A 23,167-nucleotide genomic window follows, 5' to 3' on the forward strand; every position below is an offset into this window, starting at 1 on the left:
TTTTTCACCCACTTGTAGACTTGCAAATTTATTTAATTAAAATGTGGTGGCTTTTGCATACATCTTGGATAATGATGCTATTGTTAAGTAATAAGACATGACAGGATGCCTTTTATTAAGCTGTTTACCCATGCCTCGGGTAGGCTGGGAGGCACAGAGTCAAAGGCCAAGTGATTTCAACCATCCGAGACGTGCTGAAAAGTGCCAATAAAACACAGTCGAGTGTGTTTCTCGTAATGTATTTTGGACCTGAGAATGAATGCAAGCCAGTGGGGAGGGCGTGCTGTAAACCTGAAATCTAATAGGGATGTGTGTACCAATGCGGTGAGCTCAGGTGATAATATAAGGAGGTAAAATCCACATTCCTTAGTGTTATTAAAGTATAAATAAGATTAAAACTATAATTCACATTCATATATTAAGTCAACATTTTTGCAGAAAATACTTCTTAGAATATTATTTTAGCTGTCCGACATTTAGTATTACTGTGGTATGTATTATATTCAGGAGCTAAGGAAGAAAAGAATGTCTTTGGAATGCTCTAGAAATAACTTTCCAACATAGTTCTTGGTTTAAAGCTACTCTATTAATACCTACAGTATCATGAAGAAAGTAAAGAGAGCGCCAACATATAGTGAACTTAAAGGGATGATCCCAAAATTACAACTTATCACCTGTCCACAAGATAGGTGATAAGTAGAGTTGGTGAGAACAGATTCTGAGTTGGTGAGAACAGATTCTGAGGATTAGGTCTCTTAACCATGTCAGTAATCTTAATTTGATCTGTGGATCTTGCCCAATGTCATCATTGCAACATGGTCGGATAATCAAAAGAATGTCTCTAATGTAAAGTAGCACAGCACTTCTGGTAGAAAACGGGTGCTCTGGTAGGGTCCAACTTTGTGAGAATACAATATAATAGAACCAGGCACTCCAATATGGAAATATTTAAAAGACTTTATCATTGACAGCAAACAGTTCAATCACAAATGTTTTGGTCAATGTGATGACCTTCATGAGAGGAACTTGCTGTATGTGAACAGGCAGAAGCGACAAAAGACGAATGACCTTATTACAGTATCATTGTCACCATCTGACCAATGTGCTGTTGTGGCCAAAGTAAACATTTTGCAATGGGACCCATAAGGTGGCAGTTACACATCTGCATCAACAAGTCAGTTTCCTACTCCACACTGATGAGGGGCAAATACCCCAAAACAGCTGTCTGTGGATGGATACCATGTTTTGGCATAGGCTGTTTCCTTGACTGGAGACTGCCCTTCCCGTGGTTGTTCCTTCCCGGTGAAAGACCTGGCTAGTTTCCTGCCAGTGTTGAGACATGTGATGGTGTTTCCGCGGCAGTCCTGTTTTGCATATTTTCCCAGGGGGCCTTGTTCTAGAATCACTGCGTTGAGAAACACATGATGGTGTCTCCGTGATGTTGGATGTTGATCTCCCTAAGGTCAATCATCCTTGCTTATGTAACCATTCCAATATAATTCTGGATTCACAATTTTTCCATTGATATTTCATTGCTTCTGCCTGTTCACACACAGCAAGTTCCTCTGGTGAAGGTCATCACATTGACCGAAACATTTGCGATTGAACTGTTTGCTGTCAATAATAAAGTCTTCTAAATATTTCCATATTGGAGTGCCTGGTTCTATTACATTGAATAATCAAAAGAAGATCCATGGATGCCGTCAGGTAGAAGGTGGTTCTTATGTCTGTTGTCCAACAGTCACAGATCACTGATGGGGCCAATGGACTGCATCCTAAGAATTGATTCATTCCTACTGCAAGGAACCCCACCATTATGGTCCATACATGAGAAAGCCTAGGGGCTGTTTTCTTGGAGACACCAGCATTAGAAATTATTACAAGGGGATTGGTGATCATTGGCTAAATCTAATGTACAATTATGAGAACACTTAAATGCAGCAGTGAAGGGGTTAACTACCAGTATTAAAGTTTGTGATTGGAGCAAGGCTCTGTTTTACAGCTCCCAACCTAATAGTGATCTTAAGGGTACACCGAAAGCACTTATGAAATGACCAAGTGAAAAATGTATGTCATAGCACAGGAACCATTGGTCAGGAATGGGTTAATAGAATTATTATAATACATTAAAACATTTTTTAATGAAAATTGACAAGCACACAACAAATAGTAAAATTGTGTACAGAATTAATATTTCTGGCACATCTGTACATAGTCTATGGGCCATACCTGCACATAGTCTAAGACTTGTTGGTGTCTCTGCTTTGCAGCTCCAACTTCCTCATCTGTAATTGCTTCTCGCAATGCCTGCTGAGAAATTAAGGAGTCCAGCTCTACTATTGCAGACAGGCGGCAATATAAGTTGATGAACTTCTCTTTGTAGCAGCAAAAGTGAACTGTAATTTTAAAATAAAAAAAAGGCTGTCAGTGTTAAATTTTGGGCCAGCATTGAGGCTCAGTTACTAGCACTAGTTCCTTTACAGCAATGCGGTCCTGGCTATAAATCAAACCAAGAGCAAAATAATGGAGTTTCTAGTTTACCAACATGGATTTCGTCCCACATACCATGAACATACTGTTAGCTTAACTTCTCACATCAATATGGTGTGTGTCTGAGACAGGGAATCTGGGCCTTGGTTGAGGCAAAAACTGAGTGACATGTTGGTCCCCTATAAGCAATGGGAAATAACTAATACTTAGTATTCACTATGTACATTAATGACATTGGACTGCACACAAAGCCCCCGATTCATCAAGACCAGCAATTTCCTCAGACACTCCTGCTTCGAAAAGAGTTGTGTGCCTCTTGATGAATCTGGAGCATCTAATGAGTAACGCGTGCCTCTATGCGCCAGGCCAGAAATCTTACTCCAGGCCCTGATTTGAGTAAGATTTTTGTGTAAGAAATGCTATAGCTCATGATGTCTCCGTCATGCCCCCAGTCCCGCCCCAGCTCTTCACATTTTTGCGTTAGGAAAATTGGCGTGAAAATGCCAAAAGCCACTACATTTATTCCAGATTTCTGTCATCAGAGAGAGACATATTAATGTACACTTTATGTTATATATATATATACTAGAAGGTGGCCCGATTCTACGCATCGGGTATTCTAGAATTTACGTATTGTGTAGTTCATGTATGATTTTTGTTATAGATATAGATATATATACATATACATATATATATATATATATATATATATATATATATATATAAATATAAATATATATATATATATATATATATATATATAGATGTTGTTGTGTGTAGTTACCAAGTGTTTGTGTAGGGCGCTGTACATGTTCTGGGTGTTGTCTGGGTGTGGCGGGGGGTGAGAGCGGTGTTGTATGTGTGTTGCGTTGTTTGTGGAGCGCTGTGTGTCTGTCGCGTTGTGTGTGTGTGTTGCGCGGTTTGTGTGGGTGTGGTGTGTTTTGGGAGGAGGTATGTTTTGTGCAATGTGTGTGTTGTGCACTATGTGCGTATATTTATGTATGCCGTGTTGTGTGTGTGCAGTGTTGTCTGTGTGTGTGGGTGTCTGTGTATGGCGGTGTTTGTGGTTCCCTGTGTGTGTGTGTGTGTTGGGGGGAGGTGTGCACCTCCCATCGTGCTCCATCCCCCATGCTGCGCACCCCCCATCATGCCCCATCCCCTATGCTGCGCATTCCCCATCGTGCTCCATCCCCCATGCTGCGCACCCCCCATCGTGCTCCATCCCCCATGCTGCGCACTCCCCATCGTGCTCCATCCTCCATGCTGCGCACTCCCCATCGTGCTCCATCCTCCATGCTGCGCACTCCCCATCGTGCTACATCCCCCATGCTGCGCACCCCCCATCGTGCTACATCCCCCATGCTGTGCACTCCCCATCGTGCTACATCCCCCATGCTATAATAGTTCTCCTATTATACTCAGAGAGGAGTATATTAGGAGGACTGTAATAGGAGGAGTAGTCCTGGGGGGAGAGGAGTATAATGTCGGCTCCCTGCACATGTGTACCGGGAGCCGGTGTACACTGGTAACTATGATACACATCGGGTAACTAAGGGACCTTAGTTACCCGATGTGTATAATGGTTACCAGCGTTCACGGGCTCCGTCAAGATCCCAGCATCGCAAGGTTATGTCTGGCACTGCTGGGATCGTGACGGAGCCGGTGTACACTGGTAACTATGATACACATCGGGTAACCAAGGGACCTTAGTTACCCGATGTGTATAATGGTTACCAGCGTTCACGGGCTCCGTCAAGATCCCAGCATCGCAAGGTTATGTCTGGCGCTGCTGGGATCATGACGGAGCCGGTGTAGAAGCAAGCGATGTCCCAGGATGTTGTGAGTGTGTGGATGTGATGTGTGAGGTGTGTGTGAGAGTGAGTGTGATCTGATGTGTGTGTGTGTACTCACCTGGGAGTCGGAGCTCCGTGTCAGTTGGGCCAGAGCGAGCGTGCATTGCGTGAGGGGGGCGGGGCCTGCAGAGAGCCGGGGCGAGAGGCCAATCCGTGTGGGGGGTCGGGGCCATGGCGAGCCCAGCGGCCAATCAGCTTTGTGTCACCGTAAGGACACAATTTTGGAGCATGACAGACAGACAGACAGACAGACAGACAGAATAAGGCAATTATATAGATAGATATGTATATATGTATATATATATATATATATATATATATATATATATATATAAAGCTGAGTGGAGGATACCGGGCACCGCTGATCCCTGTATGGCTGACAAAGCTGTGCTATATATATATATATATATACTAAACACGCTTAAAGATGCTGACATGCCTGAAAGTAGAAAAGATCTATTTCAAGGGTTTGTCCATAATTAGAAGAACAAATGGCAGCATTGCAAAAAAAGGGACAAAAGAGAGGATACAATAAAAAAAGAAAACTAGCCAGTTCTTGGATGATATTTTTTATTTTGTTGCTTGGATGTAATTGTAGCAGCTTAGTAAAGAAATACTAATCGTGAACACTAAAGCAGTAGCCTGAAGGGAGTGATAAACTTAAATATAGGGGAATAACAATCATCGTCAAAGGAAGTGTGTCCACAACCAAGCCCATGCTTATAGAATGGGAACCAGGAGAGAGGACATCATTACAGAATGGGGGTTGAGGATAGTGGTCATAGGACAGGGGATATTGTTACAGAATGGGGGCCCAGTACAGGGGGTGTTATTATAGAATGGGGGCTCAGGACAGTGGACATTATTACAGGATAGAGGTCATTATCATAGGACAGGGGATATTGTTACAGAATGGGGGCCCAGTACAGGGGATGTTATTTTGGAATTGGTACTCAAGACAGTGGACATTATTACAGGCTGGGAGCCAGTATTAGAGGATGAAAGGCATTATGACATGATAGGGGCCAGAATGGAGAAAATAATTACAGGATAGGGGTAAGGAAGGAGGACATTGTAAAAGAAAGGGGGCAAGACAAGCACATTATTACAGGATGGAAGACATAATTACAGGATAGGGGTCAGGAAAGGCAACATAAAAAAGAGGGGGCAAGAAAAGGACATTATTACAGGATAATTTGCATAATTACAGGATAAGGGCCAGGAAAAGGGACATTATAAAAGAATAGAGGCAAGATTAGGACATTATTACAGGATGGAGGACAATATTACAGTATTATTGTCCTCATCTGACCAATGTGCTGTTGTGGGCCAGGTCAAAATTTTATTTTAACATGTTCCTGCTCCTAATCCTAAACACAGACAAGGTTTTTAAAAATGTATATTAATTTTGTGGGATTTTCCAGGAATTTTGAAAAACTTTACCAATAGTAGGAAATAGTGATGAGCGAGTACTAAAAAGCTCGGGTGCTCGAGGCTCGGCCCGAGCACCGAGCCCAATGTTATCCTATGGGAGACCCGAGTATTTTTATGAAATGACCCCCGGCAGCATGTAGAAACCCTAAAAATGTCACAAAGGTCTCAGAAGAATGCTCAAATGACATGGCAACAGCATGGAGAAGATCCCTTGAAGCTTTTTTCACTCAAAAGTCACAGCTGTGAACAATTTTGTCCGCGTTTTACGCCATTTTTACGGACTCACCAGAAAACCTTCAAAAATGACACCAAAATGAATTTTCATGGCGGAAATGTTAAGGGCACATACCAATAGTGAGATAGAGCTGGTGTATGTTACTTTTGGAGATTACATGAAAGATTTTACGTGAAAACATTGTGTGGCACTCCGATGTCCCTGAGAAGTGATGTACATGAAGGCCTCTTGAGTCTAATGTGCCCATTTTGAGGAAGTGAGTCTTTGTAGTATTTTCCTTTGCCAGGGCAGTCCAAAATTGTGAGGTTCACCAATGCCCCTGCATACAGACGTGCATGAGGGCCTGTATACCTGAAGTGCCCATTGTAAGGAAGTGGGTCTATTGTAGTATAGCCCTTTGGCAGGACAGCCAAAAATTGGGAGGCTCCACATTGTTCCTGGATAGAGACGTGCATGAGGGCCTGTAAACCTGAAGTGCCCATTGTAAGGAAGTGGGTCTATTGTAGTATAGCCCTTTGGCAGGACAGCCAAAAATTGGGAGGCTCCACATTGTCCCTGGATAGAGACGTGCATGAGGGCCTGTAAAACTGAAGTGCCCATTGTAAGGAAGTGGGTCTATTGTAGTATAGCCCTTTGGCAGGACAGCCAAAAATTGCGAGGCTCCACATTGTCCCTGGATAGAGACATGCATGAGGGCCTGTAAACCTGAAGTGCCCATTGTAAGGAAGTGGGTCTATTGTAGTATAGCCCTTTGGCAGGACAGCCAAAAATTGGGAGGCTCCACATTGTCCCTGGATAGAGACATGCATGAGGGCCTGTAAACCTGAAGTGCCCATTGTAAGGAAGTGGGTCTATTATAGTATAGCCCTTTGGCAGGACAGCCAAAAATTGGGAGGCTCCACATTGTCCCTGGATAGAGACGTGCATGAAGGCCTGTAAACCTGAAGTGCCCATTGTAAGGAAGTGGGTCTATTGTAGTATAGCCCTTTGGCAGGACAGCCAAAAATTGGGAGGCTCCACATTGTCCCTGGATAGAGACGTGCATGAGGGCCTGTAAAACTGAAGTGCCCATTGTAAGGAAGTGGGTCTATTGTAGTATAGCCCTTTGGCAGGACAGCCAAAAATTGGGAGGCTCCACATTGTCCCTGGATAGAGACATGCATGAGGGCCTGTAAACCTGAAGTGCCCATTGTAAGGAAGTGGGTCTATTATAGTATAGCCCTTTGGCAGGACAGCCAAAAATTGGGAGGCTCCACATTGTCCCTGGATAGAGACGTGCATGAAGGCCTGTAAACCTGAAGTGCCCATTGTAAGGAAGTGGGTCTATTGTAGTATAGCCCTTTGGCACGACAGCCAAAAATTGGGAGGCTCCACATTGTCCCTGGATAGAGACATGCATAAGGGCCTGTAAACCTGAAGTGCCCATTGTAAGGAAGTGGGTTTATTGTAGTATAGCCCTTTGGCAGGACAGCCAAAAATTGTGAGGCTCCACATTGTCCCTGGATAGAGACGTGCATGAGGGCCTTTAAACCAGAAGTGCCCTTTGTAAGGAAGTGGGTCTATTGTAGTATAGCCCTTAGGCAGGGCAGCCAAAAATTGGGAGGCTCCACATTGTCCCTGGATAGAGACGTGCATGAGGGCCTGTAAACCTGAAGTGCCAATTGTAAGGAAGTGGGTCTATTGTAGTATAGCCCTTTGGCAGGACAGCCAAAAATTGGGAGGCTCCACATTGTCCCTTGATAGAGACGTGCATGAGGGCCTGTAAACCAGAAGTGCCCATTGTAAGGAAGTGGGTCTATTGTAGTATAGCCCTTTGGCAGGGCAGCCAAAAATTGGGAGGCTCCACATTGTCCCTGGATAGAGACGTGCATGAGGGCCTGAAAACCTGAAGTGCCCATTGTAAGGAAGTGGGTCTATTGTTATATAGCCCTTTGGCAGGGCAGCCAAAAATTGGGAGGCTCCACATTGTCCCTGGATAGAGATGTGCATGAGGGCCTCAAAACATTGTTCCCATTGCAAAGGAGCGGGTCTCCTGTCGTTGTAATGTCCATTCTGAAAGAATGGGCGAAAAAATTTACCACTGGGGGAATACCTGAAACAACGGCCTAACTATTGTAACGGTCATCATGGTGGCGCATGAGGAGAAGGAGGAGCAGTCCAGCGATTATCCAAAGTCCAGAAGTGTGTACCCATGGGTGAGTGGAGGTACATGGCAAATTCCCGTTACAAACTTTAAATTCCGCTCTCATTTGCTGGTGGTGTGGTGAAGTCTGGCCCAATCCAACCCTTGTTCATCTTGATCAGAGTCAGCCTGTCAGCATTTTCAGTTGACAGGCGGGTGCGTTTATCTGTAATGATTCCACCTGCGGCACTAAAAACACTCTCTGACAAAACGCTAGCGGCAGGGCAGGCCAGGACTTCCAAGGCGTAGAGAGCCAATTCATGCCACGTGTCCAGCTTGGATACCCAATAATTGTAAGGCACAGAGGAATGTCGGAGTACAGTTGTTCGATCTGCAAGGTACTCCTTGAGCATCTGGGAGAACTTAGGATTTCTTGTGGCACTACCCCGCACCTCAGGGGCTGTGGTACGTGAGGGGCTGAGAAAACTGTCCCACATCTTAAAGACTGTTCCCCTACCTCTGGCGGATTGGACTTGTGCCCCTCTCGGCTGTACGCCTTGGTTATCCACTGATTCCTGACCTATGCCGCTAGCGTTTTGTGAGGGGAATGCTTTGCCTACTTCCGTGACTATGGCCTTCCGGAACTGCTGCATTTTGGCTGACCTCTCCGCCTCGGGAATAAGAGACATAAAGTTCTCCTTGTAGCGTGGGTCTAACAGTGTTACCAACCAGTAATGATTGTCGGCCAAGATGTTCTTAACGCGAGGGTCACGAGACAGGCAGCTTACCATAAAGTCAGCCATGTGCGCCAGACTCTTAACAGCCAGTACTTCAGTATCCTGACCAACACGATGACTGAACATGCTGTCATCCTCCTCCTCCTCCTCCTCATCTACCCTGTCCTCTGGCCAGCCACGCTGAACCGAGGATATGACTGGTGTGCATGTCATATCCTCAATTTGGCAGGAGAGTTGCTCCATGTCTTCATCCTCCTCCTCATCATAGTCCTCCACTGCACGTTGTGATGAGACGAGACTCGGCTGTGTTTTATCACCCACACCCACTACTGTTTCTTGCTCCAACTCATCGCGCTCCGCCTGCAATGCATCATGTTTGTTTTTGAGCAGAGACCGTTTTAAAAGGCAGAGAAGCGGTATGGTGACGCTAATAATGGTGTCATCACCACTCACCATCTTGGTGGAGTCCTCAAAGTTTTGGAGGATGGTACATAGGTCGGACATCCATCTCCACTGCTCAGGTGTTATGTGTGGAGTTTGACCCATTTCCCGACGGCTTAGGTGATGCAGGTACTCAACAACTGCCCTCTTCTGCTCACATATCCTGACCAACATGTGCAGAGTTGAATTCCAACGCGTGGGGACATCACACACCAGTCTGTGAGCCGGAAGATGCAAACGGCGCTGAAAGCCGGCAAGGCCGGCTGAAGCAGTAGGTGACTTTTGAAAATGTGCAGACAGGCGGCGAACTTTTACCAGCAGATCAGACAGCTCTGGGTATGACTTTAGAAACCGCTGAACCACGAGGTTGAGCACATGGGCCACGCATGGAACATGTGTCAGCTGGCCTCGCCTCAAAGCCGCCACCAGGTTCCGGCAATTGTCACACACGACCTTTCCTGGCTTTAGGTTCAGAGGTGTGAGCCAGTGATCTGCCTGCTGTTTCAGAGCTGTCCACACCTCTTCTGCATTGTGGGGTTTGTCACCTATGCAGATTAGCTTCAGCATAGCCTGTTGCCGCTTCGCCGAGGCAGTGCTGCAGTGCTTCCAGCTTGGGACTGGTGTGGAGGGTAAAGTGGATGAGGATGCGCAGGAGGAGGAGGAGGCTGAAGAGCATGACATTCCGGAGCTGTAGAGTGTGGGTGAAACCCTGACTGAGGTAGGGCCTGCAAACCTTGGTGTGGGAAGGACGTGTTCCGTCCCTCGCTCAGACTGGGTACCAGCTTCCACAATATTAACCCAGTGTGCCGTCAACGAGATGTAGCGGCCTTGCCCACAAGCACTTGTCCACGTGTCTGTGGTTAGGTGGACTTTGGGTGAAACAGCGTTGTTCAGGGGCACGTGTGATGTTTTGTGACACGTGGTTATGCAACGCGGGGACGGCACACCGGGAGAAATAGTGGCGGCTGGGGACCAAGTAACGTGGGACAGCTGCCGCCATCAGGTCGTGAAATGCTTCTGTCTCCACCAGCCTAAAAGGCAACATTTCCAGCGCAAGCAGTCGCGAAATGTTAGCATTTAGAACTGTGGCATGTGGGGCGTTGGCAGTGTATTTGCGCCTGCGTTCAAAGGTTTGCTGAATGGATAACTGAACGCTGCGCTGGGACAAGGACGTGCATGATGATGGTGTTATTTCTGCGTAGGCAACTGCAGGTGCAGGGCCGGAGGAGGCTTGTTCGCAGGCAGCATGGACAGGGGATTGGCTCGCATGCACAACAAGCGAAGACGTAGCAGTGACATCAGCAAGCACTGCTCCTCGACTCTGTTGTACCTCCCACAAAGTCGGGTGCTTGGCTGACATGTGCCTGATCATGCTGTTGGTGGTTAGGCTGCTAGTTTTGGTACCCCTGCTGATGCTGGCACAGCAGGTGTTGCAAATGGCCTTTTTAGAATCATCTGGAGCCAACTTAAAAAACTGCCAGACTCGGGAAGACCTAACATTTGTACAGGCACCTTGTGTCGTGTTGTTGTGCTTGACTTCTGTCTGGGGCCACCACCCTGCTTCTTACTGCTTGTTGGGATGCTACGCCTCCCTCCCCCTGTGCACTGCTGTCCTCGCTCTGCATATCCTCCTGCCAGGTTGGGTCAGTTACTGGATCATCCACCACGTCGTCTTCTTCTTCCGCACCCTGCTCCTCCTCCTGACTTCCTGACAATTGTGTCTCATCATCATCCACCCCTTGTTGAGACACATTGCCAACTTCGTGAGAGCGTGGCTGCTCAAATATTTGGGCATCTGTACATACGATCTGCTCATGACCCACTTCAACAGGAGCTGGCGAGAGGCCAGAATGTGCGAATGGAAACGTGAACAGCTCTTCCGAGTGTCCAACTGTGGGATCAGTAATGTCCATGGACGTGTACTCAGCCTTGTGGTAGGAAGGAGGATCAGGTTCTGAAATGTGCGGTGCAGTATCACGGCTACTGACACTTGACCGTGTGGAAGACAGAGAGTTTGTGGTGGTGCCAATCTGACTGGAAGCATTATCCGCTATCCAACTAACAACCTGTTGACACTGGTCTTGGTTCAAGAGCGGTGTACTGCTGCGGTCCCCAAGAATTTGGGACAGGACGTGCGAGCGAGTAGATGTGGCCCTTTGTTGTGGCGAAATTAGAGCTTGCCCACGACCTCGGCCTCTGCCTGCACCACCATCACGTCCACTTCCTTGTTCGTTGCCAACGCCCTTGCGCATTTTACAATGCTGTGCTGACGTGTATTCACTAGACTTGTGCGTTATATCCAAGTTTGTGCAAAACGCACACAAGTGCACCTGTACGCTGCCACCGACAGGCACACACGTGCGGTTTTTAAATGAAAGCACGGACGCACTAAGAACCTAACAGGTTTTTAGGAGCGACAATTACTGAGAAGTTTGACACTATCAGCCACTGCTGACTGACGTGTATTATACACTACACTTGTGCGTTATATAATAATAGTTTGTGAAAAACGCACACAAGTGCACCTGTACGCTGCCACCGACAGGCACACACGTGCGGTTTTTAAATGCAAGCACGGACGCAATAAGAACCTAACAGGTTTTTAGGAGCGACAATTACTGAGAAGTTTGACACTATCAGACACTGCTGACTGACGTGTATTATACAATACACTTGTGCGTTATATAATAATAGTTTGTGAAAAACGCACACAAGTGCACCTGTACGCTGCCACCGACAGGCACACACGTGCGGTTTTTAAATGCAAGCACGGACGCAATAAGAACCTAACAGCTTTTTTAGGAGCGACAATTACTGAGAAGTTTGACACTATCAGACACTGCTGACTGACGTGTATTATTCACTAGACTTGTGCGTTATATACTAGTTTGTGCAAAACGTGTACCTGTACGCTGCCACCGACAGGCACACACGTGCGGTTTTTAAATGCAAGCACGGACGCACTAAGAACCTAACAGGTTTTTAGGAGCGACAATTACTGAAAAGTTTGACACTATCAGACTCTGCTGACGTGTATTATATTCACTAGACTTGTGCGTTATATCCAAGTGTGTGCAAAACGCACACAAGTGCACCTGTACGCTGCCACCGACAGGCACACATGTGCGGTTTTGAAATGCAAGCACGGACGCAAGAACCTAACAGGTTTTTAGTAGCGACAATTACTGAGAAGTCTGACACTATCAGGACTGTTTTAGACTGTGTACACCAGCCCCAGATATGATGAAGGCTGGTATACGGTCACCACTAGGAATGGCTATATACCCTGCCTGCCTGCCTGTATACAGCTACAATAGTCCTGAGAAGGACTCTTCTGGTCAATAGTCTGTATTCTGACCTGGCTATACCCTGCCTGCCTGCCTGTATACAGCTACAATAGTCCTGACAAGGACTCTTCTAGTCACTAGCCTGTATTCCGACCTGGCTATACCCTGCCTGTATACAGCAACAATAGTCCTGAGAAGGACTCTGCTCCTGTACTCCGACCTGGCTATACCCTGCCTGCCTGTATACAACTACAATAGTCCTGAGAAGGACTTCTGGTCACACTGTTTGCAGCCCTGCTACGGAAATAATTATAAAGGGCCGCAAACCTTTCCCTGAAGCAGCAACACTCTCCCTGCACTGACTGTCTGGATGACTGTGTGCAGAGCACAGCGCGCCCGCCGGTAGAAAGGCTCGGTCACACTGTGCAGGCCAGCCAATCACTGCACTTCCACAACTAACAGGGCTGTGGCATTGCAGTGGTCTGCCAGCCAATCCCTGCATGAGGGCTGGCTCTCAAAAGAGCGCCAACATGCAGGGATGAAGACCACGAGTACAGCACGAGTATCGCGAGATTACTCGGTCCCCGCCGAGTAGCCCGGTACAGTGATACTCGTGCGAGTACCGAGTAGTGACAAGCATACTCGCTCAACACTAGTAGGAAATAATCACATGAACGTTACAAGCAGTGCATGACTTTGCAAGTATGGCTTGTCACAACTGGCAGTAACAGTCACATGATTGATACATGGGATGTCATCACTATGCTACTTAGATGGACCACCAAAGCTGCAGAATTGGAGCGATGTAATAGTCATTGCATATAGCTTAGTTTTGTAACATTCCTTACCTTTCACCAAGTTTTGTACAATCATGGAAAACCTGATGCAGAAACCAATGCAAAAACCTTAATCTGGTGCTAGGTGTGAACTAGGCATGAAGCCTATGACTCTAAGCTAAACATCTTAACATAGATCACTATTACACAAAAAATGATCATCGCCCCAACTCAATGAATGAATTCATTGAAATTATTCAATCAATTTTTATTTTCTTGACCTGATTTTGAGTCTTAACTGTCATCATCGGTCATATAGTTGTGAAATCATTCTGCCTTCTAGCCAGTTATAGTAAGTTAGAGGGGAAGTGGGTCGCTCTTACAGTTCATAGACTTATTAACCCTTTTTTACATTATCAAAAGTGAAACTTTTCATTCTCAGGCTATGTGCGCACTAGAAAGTTCCTTTTCCTTAAGAAAAAAACGGACCCTCTGAAAGAATCCCGCACCTGCGGTAAAACCGCACCCCCGTTTTTTGCTGCGATTTGCCGCGGTTTTGCCATGGTTTGCCACGGATTTACCGCAGATTTACCGCAAGTTGGTCCCCACGGTTTTTACCATTATCCATGGCAAGAACCGCAGGTACCTGCAGAAAAGAAGTGACATGCTCATTAATTCCGCAGCGGAAAATCCACGGGTATAAAAAAACGTAGTGTGCGCGCAGCATTTTTTCAAACCCATAGGATTTGCTGGGGAATGACTGCAGCAATGTTAGACACGTTTTCTGCAGCAATTCCATGGAAAAATCCGCGGTATATCCGCAGCGTGCGCACAGGGCCTAATGCAGATAAATTTTAAAGGTTTCCTCCTTACACAATACATTGCAGTAAAGCTTCTTTCTTTTTTTTTCTCGTTTCAATCAATTCGCCTTTTTGTTAATGTATGTGTAACCCTGTAAATATTCCCGCTTCAGAATTAATTCATTTTGCTGGCTGTACACTTGATTTATGGAGAGTAATATGATTGATTAATTAGACGTGTACTTTTCCATGTTTGGAGAAGGTATAAATTGATGAATGTTTTTATAGTCTTGTTTAAGTCTTGATGAAGAACTCAGGCTGACATGCTTATTCTGCAACTGTAATACATTATTTAATGAAAAAGAGTAGGCTGTTCTCTTTTCATGTAATAATAATAATGTTTATTTTGGCTTGTGGAGCCAGTGCCACGTTAGTCGGCTGAAAGAACAATTCGTATCAGGAGACAACATTTACATGATGTCTGAGGCAGTGAATTTTAAGAAAATATCATCTAAGTTGTAAAATTTATTGCAATATTTCAACATTTATACATTTATACCGTAGATAAACTCATTGAACAGTGAAATTGAAGCACCAAGAAGGAAAAGCTTCGAAATTACGGAAATCACAGGATGGCTAGACTTGTTATTGATTTGTAAATAATAAAAAATGGAATCAACATTTTTAAAATATCTCAATTTGTTTAGCATTGAGTATGAGTATGCGCAGAAATAGACGCCTTTACGCCACTTGGCTGCTATCAATCCATCAGATAGGGTTGTTCTCTAACCTCTATATTCGTATAGTTGGTTGCCTATCTTGGCACACTCATGTCTGAAATATTTCAGTATTTTGGATTTTTTTCCATCATGAAGTTCAAATGTAATTTTTGTAAGATAATGATGATAAGAAATATTATGTAGCATCTTAAAGCTACAGTATATAACGGTAATAAGGTTATCAATAGTGATCACCAAAATGATCGAATGCGCGTTACTCTATTCCAGCTGGTCAGATGCTCGGATGAGCACAATGCGAGTAACAAGCATTATGGAAAGTCAATGATTGGCCTGTTTGCGTCTCCACCCAACATATAGCCAGCCAATACAGAGCATTTCCAGAAGGAGAAAGGGGTTTTTCGTTTTGTCATACTATGTCTGAGAATGTTGCTTTATCCCTCGAAGAACCATTCAGAGATTGTGATTAGCTCCCACTGGAGTGACTGCTCCCACCATGCAGAGTAAGCCTGTGCATTGTGGTCATTATTTCATGAACAAAATATCAGAGCAGCCGCAATACTCGGCTGAGCTCCACAAGTACCCGAGTACACTGATGCTCAATCAAGTAACGAGCCGTGCTCGCTCATCACTAGTTATCAACTGTCCACATAATTTATTACATTTTGCCTTTTTACACCCTAAAACTTGTTTTAAGGAAAAAATTTGCATTGCTGTATTCTGGGAGCTATAGCTTTTTTATTTGTTTGTAAACTGAACTGTGTAGTGGCTTTTTTTCGGGACAAGATGATGATTTCAGCGTTACCATTTTTAATCATATATAACTTTTTGATAGTTTTTTTTATCCCACTTTCTTGTCAGCTGTATGATGAAAGACAAAGACAAAGGGGTTAACTAGTGTGACAGTTTAATAGATTGGATTGCCATGGACGCGGTAATACAAAATATATATATTTTTTTTCATTTTGGGGGGGGGTCTTTATTTTCTGATATTTTTTAAAATATTTTTTCATTTTTTTTCCTTTTTTGAAACTATTTTATTATTTTGCCCCTATAAGGGACTTTATCTTTTACTGCCGTGATCACAGTTAACTTATAATGTACCGTATTTTTCGTTTTATAAGACGCACCGGATTATAAAATGCACCCCAAATTTGGAGAAAACAAAGGTAAAAAAAAAAAAATTATGGGGTCCGTTTTATAATCCAGTGGTGACTTTCAGTGAGGGGGCAGCAGTGGAGAAGAGCTCACAGGCGTCAGGGGCGGTACTGGAGTACAGCAATGCTGCGAGTGGTACAGAGGGGGGCCCAGATACTCATTGTGGGCCATGCTCCGTGCTAGGGCTCTGGACATGGCTCTGCTCTGTGCGGGGCTGCTCTGCTCTGTGCGGGGGGCTGGTGAGGCACCGGCTATTCTGAAGATGACAGTGGTGAGGGCTTCAAATAATGGCAGCCGGAGTCAGCGCGTGCATAGATGAGAGCTTGAGCTGACAAACTCAGAAATCGACGGAGCCCAACAGGAGCTGCAGCTGAAGACGGCGGTACGGGAGAATGAGACAGTGGTCAGGGGACTTAGATTTAAAGTACCACTCCAGTGGTGCAATAAAAAAAAAATGCTGGAGTGGTGCTTTAATATGCTTTGCAGCACTGGTATCTACCACTTTATGGTCACCATATGATGGTAATATTGGTGCTGTTTTTTGTATAGAGATTTATTTTTCATTAACAGCATGGTCATCTACTCAGGTTTCCCTATACCCACTATTAAACTAGGGTCACAAAACTGTATTTTCCCCATCAGAGAAATGGTACAATTATGCTAATCATACTCTGATCTCTCTCATCAGAATCTGCTCCGAGTTTGATCTTGGCTTTATCAAAGTAGCAACTGTTTACTCCGATGTGGAGAAGAATAAGAGAAATTCTCCATCTTTCCAATTCCGTCTGTTCACGAAAATTGGACTGCACATGGATGTCATCCAAGTGTGATCTGATTTTTTTCATGGATACATGCACTTGAATGGTCTAGTACAATCCAATTTAAGGAGGCAAATAGTGCATGGTGCGCTTTTTTTTCCTTGAACAGCTTGGTCCGAGGAAAAAAATCAGACATGTGCATGGCCCTTAAGAATAACATTGCTCAAAGTGTAAAGGCCGCTTTACACGCTGCGATATCCGTACCGATATCGCTAGCGTGGGTACCCGCCCCCATCTGTTGTGCGACACGGGCAAATTGCTGCACGTGCTGCACAACATTGCCCAGACCCGTCACATGTACTTACCTGCCAGGAGACGTCGCTGTGACCGGCGAACCGCCTCCTTTCTAAAGAGGCGGTTCGTCAGCGTCACAGCGACGTCACAGCTGCGTCACTGAACCGCCGCCCAATAGAAGCGGAGGGGCGGAGATGAGCGGGACGTAACATCCCGCCCACCTCATTCCTTCCACATAGTGGCCGGGAGGCAGATAAGGAGAGCTTCCTCGTTCCTGCGGTGTCACACGTACCGATGTGTGCTGCCACAGGAACGAGAAAAAACTTCGTTACTGCTGCAGTAACGATATTTGAGAATGGACCCCCATGTCACCGATGAGCGATTTTGCACATTTTTGCGATGATGCAAAATCGCTCATAGGTGTCACACGCAATGGCATTGCTAATGCGGCCGGATGTACGTCACCAATTCCGTGACCCCAACGACTTCGCATTAGCGATGTCGTAGCGTGTAAAGCCCCCTTAAGCTGATGCTTTGTTGGATAGTACTCTGACCAAAAATATGATCGTCTTCATGAGCCTTTAGGGTTGACCACCACAGTTGTAAACATGGGCCCCTGCTGAGGGGCACACTCAGACGTTTCACCCCCCCCCGCTGAACCTCTAGATACGCCTGTGGTAAGGCCCTTAAAATGGATAATAGTGGCTTTTACGATTACTACGGACAATAGGTGGCACTAGAGTTCACTTCTTCCCCTCTGAAGAGGCTTCATGCGTAATCCTTGGAGAGCAAACATACATACATGCCCATTATAGTGTAAGGGGCTGTTCACATGTTCGTGTTTTTGCAGACCATGACACATCTGTTTTAGGCCCGTTTCACACGTCAGTGAAAAACACAGACGTTTTTCACTGGCGTGTAAAACACGCACATGTCCTTGCGTGTGCCGAAAATCACGGCACACGTGGGTTGTCTAAGTGCAATCCGGGCTCCGTTCTCAGTGGTCCGTGATTGCACTTAGAGATTCACTCACCTGCGCCCGCTCCCGCTGTCCATGGTGCTGATCGCTCCCGCGACGCAGCATCCGGCCGGTGATGACCCCTGCAGCAGCTGCTTCCGGGTCGGCTGTGTCGCGCATAATGAATATGCGCGACAGTAATCAGCCGGCACAGAAGGAGCAGGGAGAACGGGCTGCAGAGGACATCGCTGGACGCCGGGTGAGTTAAAATGTTTTTTATTTTAAAAGCACGTTTTTTTCTGGCACGTGTTTCACGGACCACACCACTGCGTGGTCCATGGAACATCAGTGATGCCAGAAAAAAATGGACATGTCTCCGTGCAGCAATCACGCACACGCGGGTACGCTGCACGGAGACACGTGCAGTAACAAATCACTGACGTGTGAGCAGACCCATTCATTATAATGGGTCTGCGTATGTCAGTGATTCTGGTACGTTTAAAAAAAAAAAGCACAAACGTACCAGAATCACTGACATGTGAAAGGGGCCTTAATCCCAGTTACAGATCAAACTCCCCAATGCAAATCAATGGGTTTCAGAAAAAGTTGGACTGCAAACTGAGGGCTTGTTCGCACGTAAATACCCTAATGCTATCAATGCGCCATCTGTGTTCTGTTTGTTTTTTACTGTTTAATGGGCTGAAGTGCAAAAAATGAAAGGCTATGTTATCACAATGAGTATTTTGTGATTTGCAGGTTACCTTGCATGTTTTCCATTCTGTTTTTGATTACTTTTTTTCATGTGTTCTTATTCCGTTCTTGACACTGTTTTTTTGTTGTTGTTTTTTAAATATTGATATAGTCATGTAGTGATCCCATGCATTTTTAACCTATGGATCATCTGTAATTAATGCAATTCTATGTGGAAAATCCAGACCAAAAACTCAGCATACCTGCAATTGACATGAGAGGTTCACATGCTGCTGATTTTAAAAAAAGCACCACAGGACAGTTTATGTAGCATAAAAAAGCACAGTGGGAATTAGATTTGTATAAATTCCCTCCACTTTGCTGGACTGTAAGACCAATGGCATACCACCATGTGGCATTTGTGGGACCCGTGAGTTGAGAGAGCCCGGTGCCGGTGCCAGCCCCGGTACCAAGTCCTCACCCAACCCATTAATTGAAAGCAATGATGAAAGAGGCACCACTCCGCAGACGCTCCTGCTTCATCATTCTCCCACAGTGTCCAATATTTCTGAACAATAAGCGCAATGACATCACTACAGTCAGCTGTGCTGAGATGAACAGAGTTGCGAAACACTCGAACATCGATGCAGTGCGGGAACTTTAGGAGCTAATTATTTATTTATTTTTTTTAATTAATGAGCACACTGGTGGCAATAATACTATAAGGATGACTATGGGGTGTGCATTGTTTTATATGGAGGACTATGGGATGTGCATTATTCTATATGGAGGACTATGGGGGTTCCTTAGTCAATGTGGAAGACTATGGGGGTGCTTTATTCTCTATCGAGGACTATGCAAGTGACTTGTTCTTTATGGAGGACAATTGGGGTGCATTATGCTATGTGATGGAGAAAGTCGGCACATCATTATCCTTGGAGGACTATGGGGTGCATTATTCTGCATGGAAGACTATGGTGGGTGCATTATAGAATATAGAGGGCTATGGGGTGTGCATTATTTTATATGAAGGACTATGTTGTGTGCATTATTTTATATGGAGGACTATGGGGGTGCATTATTCTATATGGAGAACTATGGTGTTGCATTATTCTGTATGGAGGACTATGGGGGTTCATTAATCTATATGGAGGGCTATGGGATGTGCATTATACTATATGGGGAACCTTGGGGTGTGCATTATTCTATATGGAGAAAGAGGGGGGAGGGAAGGGCACCAACCCGTGGGATCTCCAGGTATACAAAACTATGCAATTGTAAGAAAAAAGGGGTATACCAAACACGGGATCACCACAATTATATGTTACATAGAAATATTATTTTATTGCACACAAAAACAACACATGTCTCCCATCAGGAGTGCTGGACACACAAGGATTCAGTTAAAAACACTTAAAAAATGCCCATGGCATAATAAACCAACACATTGGAAACATAAGTGTCAATGTTATTATACACAATACAAATGGCTTCTCCCCACAACAATAAGTACACCTATATTTCTAAAGATGATACATTGGCCTTGTACCGTTTAGTGTATTAGATTCCACAATTGGTCCTATTGTATCACAGACCAAAACAAACCCACTATCTGTAGCCTGTATGGGATCCCTAAGGAACTACCCGTGGTCCTTGTGAGATGCTGCAAAAAGACCCAGTATTGATCAAAGATCTATCATACCATCACAGACTGTATAGGTCTGTCTTTATCAGCACCAATATCCACTGGCCATTTAAACCTCACTAGCGATGTGTCACACTAAGTCTCAATGCCCACAGTTCATAAGGAGGATACTATGCTTAATGTGACGCGGTATAGAACTGTGACATTCTACACAATCTACTACTCAGTCACCCAGGACAGACCGATGCCTTGTATTAATGCACAGCATTCAGCCGTGCCAAGCTATACTCACTGTCCGTGACACATCGCTAGGAAGGAGAGCCATACAGGTATAGGTGACATGTGGAGAGAAGTTTTCCCAATGTGATAACCCCACGCGTATCGCCACCTCTCGGGGTGGCTTCCTCAGGGGAAAGAGAAGAGCTGTGTAATGCCTCCTCGCGTGTCCTATTTAAGGAAGTGTAGTCACACTCACCAATGATGCAGCTGGAGAACCTCGTGCATCGGCAGCGTTCCGATGGCCGCCGCCATCTTGCCTGAGTCACGTGGTGCCCTGAAGGTTCTGCCCTCAGACCCCTTCTGCGCATGCGCACCCCATCAGAGCGGACGCTTCTCAAAAATCATGCTCGCGTATCGTTAAAGCTTAGCACTATGGATGTGTGTTGTATCACTAGGCTCCAATATCACATTTATTATTTACACAGAGTTTAACAGCGCCTAGCAAAGCCGATCGTTGTCACATGACAGATAGAACCACCCCGATCCCATAATGCGCATGCGCGGGTTCTTGATGCTTATTACGCTACCAGGCTGCAATCATACCTGGCTCGCTACACAACGGATACCTCCCATCAGCACACCATATATGTATATCCTGAATGTCTAACATGCAGGCAAGTTCACAGTATGTTAACACGGGAGGTCCAAATCTGGTTCCTCTATACGTGCAGTTGCTTCTGCACCTATCATACGTTCACATCCTCAAGCTTAGGGTACATGATACATGATCTCATTAACCCTTTGAGAGGTATGCTTGGGGAAAGATAGCATATACCTTGTTCCAAAAACAAATTTGGTTATTAATCATTTGCAAAAGGTACAAGGCCAATGTACCTGACATTATACTGTAACATTGAATAAGTATAAAGACCTTTTCTAGTCAGTACATGGCATACCACACTGATTGCTGCATATCAGAGCCCTGAGAGCAGCTAGACCTGATACAGTACATCCTGTTCTCAAACAGAGTTTAGTTAGTTAGTTATTTATAAGAGGTACAAGACCAATGTATCAGACTATCCCATACTGCAGCACTGAGTGGGTAAGATGGCCTCTCCTACTCCATGCACGTCTCACCACATCAATGGCTGCATATTCGTGCCCCATACACAGATGAGCCTGACCCGTCATGTAGCCCCGTCTTCAAGCCTGTGGTACATAGTACCCGATCTCAATGGACTCTAAAAAATATATATATTCAGGCAAGATAGAATTCTGCCCCATTTCAAAACTGATTTTAGTCATATACCATCACCAAAGAGTACACCTACAAATTAACATCAGACATTTTTGTATTATACACCATTGAGTCCATACCAAGGCCCTCCTACCCAGTATACAGCCCGCCACACCAAAAAACTGCATATTGAGCCCCTAAGAAGCACAAACGTACTCCAAGCTCTAGGCTCCACACAGGTGACTGGATGCAATCACATCTCTATCAGGGAAAATTATTAACCGCTCAAGGGATAAATATCCCGTCATCAAGCCTTCTAATATTCCAAGTATGGACTCAATGGTGTATAATACAAAAATGTCTGATGTTAATTTGTTAGGTGTACTCTTTGGTGATGGTATATGACTAAAATCAGTTTTGAAATGGGGCAGAATTCTATCTTGCCTGAATATATATATTTTTTAGAGTCCATTGAGATCGGGTACTATGTACCACAGGCTTGAAGACGGGGCTACATGACGGGTCAGGCTCATCTGTGTATGGGGCACGAATATGCAGCCATTGATGTGGTGAGACGTGCATGGAGTAGGAGAGGCCATCTTACCCACTCAGTGCTGCAGTATGGGATAGTCTGATACATTGGTCTTGTACCTCTTATAAATAACTAACTAACTAAACTCTGTTTGAGAACAGGATGTACTGTATCAGGTCTAGCTGCTCTCAGGGCTCTGATATGCAGCAATCAGTGTGGTATGCCATGTACTGACTAGAAAAGGTCTTTATACTTATTCAATGTTACAGTATAATGTCAGGTACATTGGCCTTGTACCTTTTGCAAATGATTAATAACCAAATTTGTTTTTGGAACAAGGTATATGCTATCTTTCCCCAAGCATACCTCTCAAAGGGTTAATGAGATCATGTATCATGTACCCTAAGCTTGAGGATGTGAACGTATGATAGGTGCAGAAGCAACTGCACGTATAGAGGAACCAGATTTGGACCTCCCGTGTTAACATACTGTGAACTTGCCTGCATGTTAGACATTCAGGATATACATATATGGTGTGCTGATGGGAGGTATCCGTTGTGTAGCGCGCCAGGTATGATTGCAGCCTGGTAGCGTAATAAGCATCAAGAACCCGCGCATGCGCATTATGGGATCGGGGTGGTTCTATCTGTCATGTGACAACGATCGGCTTTGCTAGGCGCTGTTAAACTCTGTGTAAATAATAAATGTGATATTGGAGCCTAGTGATACAACACACATCCATAGTGCTAAGCTTTAACGATACG

The 23,167-nt window shown here is 45.0% G+C and overlaps 1 protein-coding gene across 1 annotated transcript in view; it reads right to left on the reverse strand.

The window, feature by feature from the left end:
- Window positions 1–23,167, reverse strand: part of ANKFN1 (ankyrin repeat and fibronectin type III domain containing 1) — a 985,620-nt gene that overhangs the window by 122,051 nt on the left and 840,402 nt on the right. Inside the window, exon 17 of the mRNA XM_075347517.1 lies at window positions 2,230–2,396. Within this exon, the coding sequence (XP_075203632.1) occupies window positions 2,230–2,396 (167 nt within the window). The remainder of the gene's footprint in view (window positions 1–2,229; window positions 2,397–23,167) is intronic.

This window comes from Anomaloglossus baeobatrachus, chromosome 5 (genome assembly GCF_048569485.1).
Source record: "Anomaloglossus baeobatrachus isolate aAnoBae1 chromosome 5, aAnoBae1.hap1, whole genome shotgun sequence".
NCBI lineage: Eukaryota > Metazoa > Chordata > Amphibia > Anura > Aromobatidae > Anomaloglossus > Anomaloglossus baeobatrachus.